Source organism: Oncorhynchus clarkii, chromosome 24, assembly GCF_045791955.1.
Source record: "Oncorhynchus clarkii lewisi isolate Uvic-CL-2024 chromosome 24, UVic_Ocla_1.0, whole genome shotgun sequence".
NCBI classification, from domain to species: Eukaryota; Metazoa; Chordata; class Actinopteri; order Salmoniformes; family Salmonidae; genus Oncorhynchus; species Oncorhynchus clarkii.
In genome coordinates, this window is record NC_092170.1 from 7,805,073 (window position 1) to 7,817,174 (window position 12,102).

The 12,102-nt window shown below is 44.5% G+C and overlaps 1 protein-coding gene across 1 annotated transcript in view; it reads right to left on the reverse strand.

Moving 5' to 3' along the window:
* The window catches only part of LOC139382470 (spectrin beta chain, non-erythrocytic 4-like), a 68,161-nt gene that overhangs the window by 19,617 nt on the left and 36,442 nt on the right, over positions 1-12,102 (reverse strand). The window contains exon 19 of the mRNA XM_071126537.1: positions 5,544-5,690. Coding sequence (XP_070982638.1) covers positions 5,544-5,690 — 147 coding nt within the window. The remainder of the gene's footprint in view (positions 1-5,543; positions 5,691-12,102) is intronic.

Consider the following 12,102-nt stretch of genomic DNA (forward strand, 5'->3'; position numbering starts at 1 on the left):
TGTATGACATAATTGTCTATCTGCCTCCCTCTACCTCCCTGCTATGTGCTGTAGTTGAGGAGGCTCTGACTGTTCTCCATCTCTGCCTGCTCTCTGCTCACTCTCCCTCTCGGCTCACAAGCCCCTTTATATTGCAGCGCCGGCAAAAACACATGGGTCAAACTCTACTCCCAAAGGGGTTAAGAAAAGAGGGTGAGTGTGTGTGTAGGATGCTAGTCGTGGGACGCCAGGGACCTAAACAGATGGAGATACAATTATAAAATGCAGTGCTTATGTTGTTGTTATGGCATCACTATTAATGTAGTGTCAGGGTAGCTACTGGTAATGATGACTACTTTCCATCATACATAATCCCGAACACACACACGCATGCACGCATGCTCAATGCAAACACCACACACACACACACACCGAAACAAAAAGAGAGAGTCACTTTTGTAACTTGTCCCGGAGGTCCCTTGTAAAATAGTAAGGGGACAATGAAATCACTGAGAAACGAGGGGAAAGAGGAAATAAGAGCCCATTGGGCTTTGGGTAGCAACAGCTTTGAGAGAAACAGTGGCAGGCCCCATTTATAAAAAGTTCCACACTGCAGGGACAATCCAATGATTACAATCCCCCCCCCCCCCTTTAAATATTCAATTCTGCACTTCCAAAATTAGGTTAAGACACCCACAGACACGGGTTGTTCTCACATCCAGTCTTCTCACCTGCATCAGATCCATGTAATTAACACCACTATTTATAGGACATTTTCTCACATTTTAGTCATTTAGCAGATGCTCTTTCCAGAACATTTTCACAATTTTTCATCCTTTATCTGTACAGTCAAATATTTTATGATACTCTTCACGGTAGCCCTTTAACATGTCACTTCCTGCTGGTTTCACTTCCTGGTTTCAGAGATATGGGAGAGAAGCAGGACAAATTACCTTCATACATGAGGTATTCTGGGAGGGGACAGGCTGTTGCCTGGCAACCAGTGCAAGCTCGGGCACATATCCGTCCACTTGGCAAAGTTGCACCTTCCAATAGCTGCCGGGCATGTGATGTCAGGGAGAAAATCCACCACATAAAAATGTAAATCACCTGACAGTTACAGGGTAAGAGGGTCACCTGCATCAAAAGGCTGGGGCGTTCAGTAACACCAGAGATTCTAGCTGCTATAAAGGCCTATACTTTAGCTACTCAAAACCTTGAAGACAGTCCTAGACCCTTTCATACAGTTGAAGTCAGTTTACATACACTTAGGTTGGAGTCATTAAAACTCGTTTTTCAACCACTCCACACATTTCTTCTTAACAAACTATAGTTTGGCAATTCGGTTAGGACATCTACTTTGTGCATGACACAAGTCATTTTTCCAGCAATTGTTTACAGACAGATTATTCCACATATAATTCACTGTATCACAATTCCGGTGGGTCAGAAGTTTACAAGTTGACTGTGCATTCAAACAGCTTGCAAAATTCCAGAAAATTATGTCATGGCTTTAAAAGCTTCTGATAGGCTAATTGACATCATTTGAGTCAATTGGAGGTGTACCTGTGGATGTGTTTCAAGGCCTACCTTCAAACGCAGGTCCTCTTTGCTTGACATCATGGGAAAATCTAAAGAAATCAGCCAAGAACTCAGAAAAAAATTGTAGACCTCCACAAGTCTGGTTCATCCTTGGGAGCAATTTCCAAACGCCTGAAGGTACCACGTTCATCTGTACAAACAATAGTACACAAGTATAAACACCATGGGACCACGCAAACGTCATACCGCTCAGGAAGGAGATGCGTTCTGTCACCTAGAGATGAACGTACTTTGGTGTGAAAAGTGCAAATCAATCCCAGAACAACAGCAAAGGACCTTGTGAAGATACTGGAGGAAGCAGGTACAAAAGTATCTATATCCACAGTAAAACGAGTGCTATATTGACATAACCTGAAAGGCCGCTCAGCAAGGAAGAAGCCACTGCTCCCAAACCGCCATAAAAAAAGCCAGACTACGGTTTGCAACTTCACATGGGGACAAAGATCGTACTTTTGGAGAAATGTCCTCTGATCTGAGCAAAAATAGAACTGTTTGGCCATAATGACCATCGTTATGTTTGGAGGAAAAAGGGGGTGGCTTGCAAGCCGAAGAACACCATCCCAACCGTGAAACATGGGGGTGGCAGCATCATGTTGTGGGGGTGCTTTGCTGCAGGAGGGACTGGTGCACTAAACAAAATAGATGACATCATGAGGACGGAAAATTATGTGGATATATTGAACCAACATCTCAAGGCATCAGTCAGGAAGTTAAAGCTTGGTCGCAAATGTGTCTTCCAAATGGACAATGACCCCAAGCATACTTCCTTTAGTTGTGGCAAAAAGGACAACAAAGTCAAGATATTGGAGTGGCCATCACAAAACCCTGACCTCAATCCTATAGATAATTTGTGGGCAGAACTGAAAAAGCATTTGGAGCAAAGAGGCCTACAAACCTGACTCAGTTACACCAGCTCTGTCAGGAGGAATGGGCCAAAATTCACCCATCTTATTGTTGGAAGCTTGTGGAAGGCTACCCAAAATGTTTGACCCAAGTTAAACAATTTAAAGGCAATGCTACCAAATATTAATTGAGTATATGTAAACCTCTGACCCACTGGGAATGTGATGAAAGAAATAAAAGCTGAAATAAATTATTCTCTCTACTATTATTCTTACATGTTTTCATATTCTTAAAATAAAGTGGTGTTCCTAACTGACCTAAGACAGGATATTTTTACTAGGATTAAATGTCAGGAATTGTGAAAAACTGAGTTTAAATGTATTTGGCTAAGGTGTATTTAAACTTCCGACTTCAACTATATATAACCGATTTGCTTTGGGTAAATTGTTCGATAGAGAACACAGCTCATGAAAATCCAGGAGGGGGAAAATAATGTTTCCCAGGACCACCCTAACTCAAACCAATATGGTTGTAACACTAGCGCTGACCCAACAGATTTATCACAGCTCCAGCTTGCTAGGGCTGTCCCCTCAGGAAATCTTTGGGTAGTTTTATCTATACATTGGCTCTATGCAATAGCCTTGAACTCACATAAGACCACCAACTTGCCCTTTACAGAGGGCTACGTACCGCGATCTCAAAGTGTTGCCGTTACTGAGGGAAATCTATAGGCAGTTCAGAGTGTACCAACCCAGATGAGAAAATATATGAGACAGAATACCAGTGAAAACTGCCCGTATTACAAACTATTCTGATTCCATAGAAAAATGTAAGCTGTGTAAGTACAATAGAATGTTTTCAAATACGAAACCTCTCCACTGTTATTCAATATTATGGTATAGCCTACAGTGTTAATATATATAATACCTACAGATTTATATATATGCAGTGTAGGTTTAAATATTCAGAACAAAGGCTACTCTTTCTAAAATACTCTGATCTTTCAAAGGCATATCCGATATTCATGTCTCAATCTGAGAACAAAACCCTGGTCATTATCCTTGAATCGTTGGTCTGAGTTTGAAATTGTCAAGCAAAGATAGTGTATATCCATGAACCACTATGGTTCTAAACATGAATGGATTCCGACCTAGAGTCATCCATAATATAAATATTTGATTTTTAATTGGATTTTTCAGATATCAGGCATTCCGACCCCCAGACTCTCTCACACACAGAGCAGGTCACCAGTTGACATGGTTTCAAATGACACACACACACACACACACACACACACACACACACACACACACACACACACACACACACACACACACACACACACACACACACACACACACACACACACACACACACACACACACACACACACACACACACACACACACACACACACACACACACACACACACACACACACACTGCAGCTGTGTTACGGTGCATTTAGGGTGCCTGTCTCTCCGCGTTTCATTTGTTTTCCCACCAAAGCTATGACGGAGCCCCGGGGGAGTAAACTGTGTTTCTGTTTGGATACACAGCATCGCTGGGAGACGTGGCTAATCACACTGTACCTAGAAATACTTTACTGTAAGAGGAGCTGTATACAAATGACATGCTGCCAATTATTCTACTGAGATCATAGGCATGCCAATGGGTGTGCCTCCAAGCGATCGTTCCCTTGCATAGCAGCAAGCACCTTCCAATAACACTCCAGTATCTAGCTATGCAGATGACCTGAATTTGAATCCAAAACGGATCGTACCACTTAGACTCAGCCTCTATGACGTCACTGAGGGGCTTCTAATAATGCCTGGAATGGAGTCAATGGAATGACATCAAACACATCAAAGGTGGGGTTTCCATGTGGTTGATCCCACTCCATTGACTCCATTCCAGCCATTATTATGAGCCGCCCTCCCCTCAGCAGCCTCCACTGCTATATTACACTTCTGGATATACTTAGGTCTAATGGCAACCATGTTCCCAAATCCATTTGCACAGTGTACGAATGCACAGTGTACGAATGCATAGTGTGCGAATGCACAGTGTACGAATGCACAGTGTACAAATGCACAGTGTACAAATGCACAGTGTACAAATGCACAGTGTACAAATGCACAGTGTACAAATGCACAGTGTACATGATGCACAGTGTACATGATGCACAGTGTACATGATGCACAGTGTACATGATGCACAGTGTACAAATGCACAGTGTACAAATGCACAGTGTACAAATGCACAGTGTACAAATGCACAGTGTACAAATGCACAGTGTACAAATGCACAGTGTACATGATGCACAGTGTACAAATGCACAGTGTACAAACGTTCGGTGAAAACATTCGCTTTCCCACGCCATGTGCATCTCGTGCAGCCCTGCTCCGATTAGGGGGAATAGGATTGATATCGCAGGGTATAATGAGCCACGTCCGAGCCAGTGGGTGTACTTGTACTACTTGCCTAAAGCAATTATCCCACTGATGTTACAGTTTGTATCAATCTGATAGGGCAGGCAGGGCCCACAGATATGATGTGGTGATGTGACCAGTGGCGATTTCAGGCAAAGCTGTTTGTGCTCATAGGCACATCAGGGCATCTCTGGGTTCATCAAAGCTCTTAGAAACGATTCACTGACACGCTCAACCATCAACTCTCAGTGCCTGTGATTGTCCTTTAATTCAACTAATGGTAAACCAGATGGCAATTCTCGTCAAGTTTGTGCTCGTTAAGCTGTGTCACTCTCGAAACAGGCTTAAAAATAATCACTTGTAAAATAAATCCTTTAAGAGCAAATCAAATCATTACGAACCACAAATATTGCAGATAATGTCATTATTTGATTATATACAACATAAACACTGGTCTGATCACATTGTAACAAGGAACTTTGTATTTATTTTTATCCTACAAACAAAACAAATGACATAGCAATAATGAGTTGACACTAACTCGCACACACCCAAAACTCTACCACCACCACCAACAGATCAGCCAGCTCAGTCTCCCCTTTCCCATTCCTGAGCATCAGCCCATGGTAGATACCCACCTCCGCCTCTGTGTAGAGCCCCAGCAGTACTATACTCTACTCTACTCACCCTCTCGATCTTCTCCAGCCACTCCTTGTTCTGGGACAGCTCGGCCATGAAGGCCTGGTGCTTCAGCCACTTCTTGTGCAGCTTCTGCGTCTCATCGCGGGACGTGTCACGAGCCATGAGCATCTTCTCTGCCACCCAGTCTCCAAGCTGAGGGACAAGGGAGCTGTCAGTACAGGACGATCATGCCACTCAATGCATTTGTACTGTCATCTAGGGTGACAATATAGGCTACTAACAGATGCATGCAGAGTATCATAGATGCCCACATTCATAGAGACACACACACACACACACACACACATGCAGTCACATGTCTGTACACACACACACACACACACACACACCACACACACACACACACACACACAATACCTGTACAAGCACACACAGAGATGTATTCAGGCTGAACATATGACCATAGTCATGTGAAAAACTAAAAGATCAATGCAAACAATGGGTCAAAAATAAACACACAGAGAAAGAATAGAAAAGCAATCATCCAAACGCATGAACACAGAGACACACACAATGTCAAGCACATGCATGTTAAACACATACAGCAGACACATGTACGCAGACACGTGTGTTGTACCACACAAGCGTACACATGGTAACAGGAATTCATTCACATGTCCACAGAACACGCAAAAGCACACCTCTACACAAGCACATAATCCATTGGCACATTTGGTACAAAAGCAAGCTGACCATTACAGTCAAGGCCAAACATATAAAATAACTTGCAAATATCCCTGCCCATTCAACATCATCTGTACAAGCAATATAAAAAGAACAATATCTCTCTATCTCCTGCCTGCCACCCACATATTTCCACCCCCATCTTCTGCACTAGGCTCTCCCGTCCTTGACTGCTACTCCCCTAACATTAACGGGAAATGTTTAATTTACCGGCAGGCAGCGTTTAACAGGGACGGCCCATCGGGTTGTGACGGGTGGCCGTACGTATCCACATCCTCGACCTGCCCGTCCAGGTAGGAATAAAGCACAAATCCTCCACAGTCAGAGAGGGAGACGCTGGAGGAATCAAAAACAAACGAGCAGCAAGGCAAAGCTGCTCCTAAAAATAAAAAAAACGGGGATAAGATGATGCAGAAGCTACATTAGCCTCTCTTCTGCTGCGTTGCCGTGGCGCGTTGCCGTGTTGCCGTGGCGCGTTGCCGTGGCTGGCATGTTCAATCCAGAGAAAGGGATAAAGACGAGGAGGAGGCGGACCAGTGACGAGAAAATGAGAAATGGAGAAATTAAAAATCTCCCCAAAACAATAAAATGGCAGGCTCCAGAAGCAGGTTTGCCCCTCCCCATGAACCCTCTCCTCTCCCCCTCATTCAGCCCCCACCTACAGTGAGCAGTCTGGTGAAGGACGGGCTGGGATTCGGAAGCATCAGCAATGGCCTGGAGGCTCAGTGGTTGTGGTTAGTGATGCTGTGAAGAGAGGGAGGGAGGGATGGGATATGGGAGGAGGGGGCTGGTTTTTGATAGTGTCGAGGAGGGAGGATGGTGGAGAGATTCTGCTCCTCTGGCTCCAAATAAATCCAGACTCGCTCATCGCTCTTCAGAGCACCTCACGACTCCTCTATCACATTCGCATTGCCTTTCTTCTCCACCCCCAATCCCCAACCCGTTTCCTTTTGCCTGCCTGCCTCTCTCTCTCTCTTGGTTTGTCCCTCTGCTGCAGTCCTTACCTCTTCCAGCTGCACAGGGCTGTATTCCGGGCTGTCACAAGCCCCAGTTTCCCCAACCCTGCTGCTGCTGCAGTGGCTAAGCAGAGCGAGGTGATAGAAAGCTTGCACTGGATCGAGCCAGCGAGGGAGAGCAAGAGAGGGAGAGCCAGAGAGGGAGAGCCAAAGAGGGAGAGCCAAAGAGGGAGAGAGGAGGGGCGAAAGGAAGGGAGGGGGGAGTGGGTGAGCAGCAAAGAGTGAGTGAGAGAGAGAGAGAGAGAGAGAGATCCTACGCTGCTGTGAGGCTTCACCAGGGGGAATGCTCTGCACTTGAAATTACATCACTGAGCGGGGGGGATGATATACAGTGGGGCAAAAAAAGTATTTAGTCAGCCACCAATTGTGCAAGTTCTCCCACTTAAAAAGATGAGAGAGGCCTGTAATTTTCATCATAGGTACACTTCAACTATGACAGACAAAATGAGAAAAGAAAATCCAGAAAATCACATTGTAGGATTTTTAATGAATTTATTTGCAAATTATGGTGGAAAATAAGTATTTGGTCAATAACCAAAGTGTATCTCAATACTTTGTTATATACCCTTTGTTGGCAATGACAGAGGTCAAACGTTTTCTGTAAGTCTTTTTTTTCACACAATGTTGCTGGTATTTTGGCCCATTCCTCCATAAAGATCTCCTCTAGAGCAGTGATGTTTTGGGGCTGTTACTGGGCAACACGGACTTTCAACTCCCTCCAAAGATTTTCTATGGGGTTGAGATCTGGACACTGGCTAGGCCACTCCAGGACCTTGAAATGCTTCTTACGAAGCCACTCCTTCGTTGCCCGGGCGGTGTGTTTGGGATCATTGTCATGCTGAAAGACCCAGCCACGTTTCATCTTCAATGCCCTTGCTGATGGAAGGTTTTCACTCAAAATCTCACGATACATGATGTACAGTGCCTTGCGAAAGTATTCGGCCCTCTTGAACTTTGCGACCTTTTGCCACATTTCAGGCTTCAAACATAAAGATATAAAACTGTATTTGTTTGTGAAGAATCAACAACAAGTGGGACACAATCATGAAGTGGAACGATATTTATTGGATATTTCAAACTTTTTTAACAAATCAAAAACTGAAAAATTGGCCGTGCAAAATTATTCAGCCCCCTCAAGTTAATACTTTGTAGCGCCACTTTTTGCTGCGATTACAGCTGTAAGTCGCTTGGGGTGTCTCTATCAGTTTTGCACATCGAGAGACTGAATTTTTTTCCCATTCCTCCTTGCAAAACAGCTCAAGCTCAGTGAGGTTGGATGGAGAGCATTTGTGAACAGCAGTTTTCAGTTCTTTCCACAGATTCTCGATTGGATTCAGGTCTGGACTTTGACTTGGCCATTCTAACACCTGGATATGTTTATTTTTGAACCATTCCATTGTAGATTTTGCTTTATGTTTTGGATCATTGTCTTGTTGGAAGACAAATCTCCGTCCCAGTCTCAGGTCTTTTGCAGATTCCCCCAGGTTTTCTTCCAGAATGGTCCTGTATTTGGCTCCATCCATCTTCCCATCAATTTTAACCATCTTCCCTGTCCCTGCTGAAGAAAAGCAGGCCCAAACCATGATGCTGCCACCACCATGTTTGACAGTGGGGATGGTGTGTTCAGCTGTGTTGCTTTTACGCCAAACATAACGTTTTGCATTGTTGCCAAAAAGTTCAATTTTGGTTTCATCTGACCAGAGCACCTTCTTCCACATGTTTGGTGTGTCTCCCAGGTGGCTTGTGGCAAACTTTAAACGACACTTTTTATGGATATCTTTAAGAAATGGCTTTCTTCTTGCCACTCTTCCATAAAGGCCAGATTTGGGCAATATACGACTGATTGTTGTCCTATGGACAGAGTCTCCCACCTCAGCTGTAGATCTCTGCAGTTCATCCAGAGTGATCATGGGCCTCTTGGCTGCATCTCTGATCAGTCTTCTCCTTGTATGAGCTGAAAGTTTAGAGGGACGGCCAGGTCTTGGTAGATTTGCAGTGGTCTGATACTCCTTCCATTTCAATATTATCGCTTGCACAGTGCTCCTTGGGATGTTTAAAGCTTGGGAAATCTTTTTGTATCCAAATCCGGCTTTAAACTTCTTCACAACAGTATCTCGGACCTGCCTGGTGTGTTCCTTGTTCTTCATGATGCTCTCTGCGCTTTTAACGTACCTCTGAGATTATCACAGTGCAGGTGCATTTATACGGAGACTTGATTACACACAGGTGGATTGTATTTATCATCATTAGTCATTTAGGTCAACATTGGATCATTCAGAGATCCTCACTGAACTTCTGGAGAGAGTTTGCTGCACTGAAAGTAAAGGGGCTGAATAATTTTGCACGCCCAATTTTTCAATTTTTGATTTGTTAAAAAAGTTTGAAATATCCAATAAATGTTGTTCCACTTCATGATTGTGTCCCACTTGTTGTTGATTCTTCACAAAAAATACAGTTTTATATCTTTATGTTTGAAGCCTGAAATGTGGCAAAAGGTCGCAAAGTTCAAGGGGGGCGAATACTTTCGCAAGGCACTGTATATTTTGGTTTCATCTGACCATATGACATTCTCCCAATCTTCTTCTGGATCATCCAAATGCTCTCTAGCAAACTTCAGACAGGCCTGGACATGTACTGGCTTAAGCAGGGGGACACGTCTGGAACTGCAGGATTTGAGTCCCTGGCGGCGTAGTGTGTTACTGATGGTAGGCTTTGTTACTTTGGTCCCAGCTCTCTGCAGGTCATTCACTAGGTCCCCCCGTGTGGTTCCGGGATTTTTGCTCACCGTTCTTGTGATCATTTTGACCCCACGGGGTGAGAACTTGCGTGGAGCCCCAGATCGAGGGAGATTATCAGTAGTCTTGTATGTCTTCCATTTCCTAATAATTGCTCCCACAGTTGATTTCTTCAAACCAAGCTGCTTACCTATTGCAGATTCAGTCTTCCCTGCCTGGTGCAGGTCTACATTTTTGTTTCTGGTGTCCTTTGACAGCTCTTTGGTCTTGGCCATAGTGGAGTTTGGAGTGTGACTGTTTGAGTTTGTGGACAGGTGTCTTTTATACTGATAACAAGTTTAAACAGGTGCCATTAATACAGGTAACGAGTGGAGGACAGAGGAGCCTCTTAAAGAAGAAGTTACAGGTCTGTGAGAGCCAGAAATCTTGCTTGTTTGTAGGTGACCAAATACTTATTTTCCACCATAATTTGCAAATAAATTCATTGAAAATCCTACAATGTGATTTTCTGGATTTTCTTTCTCATTTTGTCTGTCATAGTTGAAGTGTACCTATGATGAAAATTACAGGCTTCTCTCATCTTTTTAAGTGGGAGAACTTGCACAATTGGTAGCTGCCTAAATACTTTTTTGCCCCACTGTATTTGTGGTTTGATAGATTTACTGCTCTGCTGTCGTGCAAAGGGTCCATGGCATATTCCTCTCCAACGCCCCCGCTTTTCCCCTCAACCTTTCACCCCTGGATGCTGCCCCCCTGACCAGAGGAGCTCAGTGGGGATCACAGGCAGAAAGCACCCCTGGGACTCCAAATGAATTGGGCCCATGTGCAGACTGGGAGGCAGCAGCTTGTGGAAGTATAGGAATGGCGCTCATCAAATGGACTCCAGTGGTAACACTGCTATTAGAGATGATGAGCCTCTGCCTCCAGTCCACAGTCAGGTCAATGTGATGTCCCTACATGGGGGTCATCACCAGGATGACCAGGCCTCCCCCTCATGGCTCCATCTTACCATCTCACTCAAAGAACAGGACAGATAGAGCTAAACAGGGCCATCTCACATCTATAGGGAAACGATTCCCTTTAAAGTGTATATTGCACTACGTTTTTTGGGACGCTGCCAATAGACAAGTGAACTAGGAAAGTCTAGAATTCTGCTGGAATTGTGGTTCAGAATGGAGCAGGGTAACAACCAGCCGCTGGACGTGCATCAACCCTTTCTTTCCAAGCCAGTACAGCTGTATATAAAGCGTAAAAGTTAAGAACCCACTACCGACTTGGTTCTGCACGTTCAAACAAACTGTTGCAGTGTGTATCCCTCTCATACAGTAGGCCACACACGGGCAGGGAAGCCTTCTCACACAGATACACTCCTTTCCCCTGAACAAACGATGAAGGGAGGTGGTGGTGAATTATTCAATGCAGGGCAGGCAGAGAGAAAGTTGCAGAAACGGAATAAAGTTCCGGGTTAGTTAGGGTAGCTCTGGGGCACACTATAATACCCTTTCATTTAAAACATTTTATCAAACTAAGCAAGTCAGTTAAGAACAAATTCTTATTTACTACCCCGGCCAAACGGCGCTGGGCCAATCGTGTGCCGTCCTATGGGATTCCAAATCACGGCCGCTTGCGATACAGCCTGGAATCGAACCAGGGTCTGCAGCGACTCTTCACCACTCGGGAACCCCTGATACAGCTGATGCGTCCAGGTTGGGCACTGGACACTGAATATGGCTGTCCTGACTCACAGACACACAGCACAGCTTCAACATGGCAGTCAAAGTCATGTCGCAGCAAAGCATCCTCTTCCTTTGCAACCAAATTACAACCGTATGACAAGTATCTATCAACTAGGTCAGCCTCTCTCAACGGGTTTGCCAGAAGTGGACTGTCCCGTCAGAAAGATCCAGCAACATCCAATCACGTCGGAACTTCAGATGAGTCAAGTTCGTCTGTCACTCACATCCCCAAGTTAAGCATCTAACACAGCAGCCGGCTGGCTCAAATCCTTCAACTTACATTGAAACAAATGAACAATTTTGTCACCCCTGATATAAAGATTGAGGAAGGACAAGAACCCACCCAGCTAAGCAGAGTTTCAGTTTATATCAC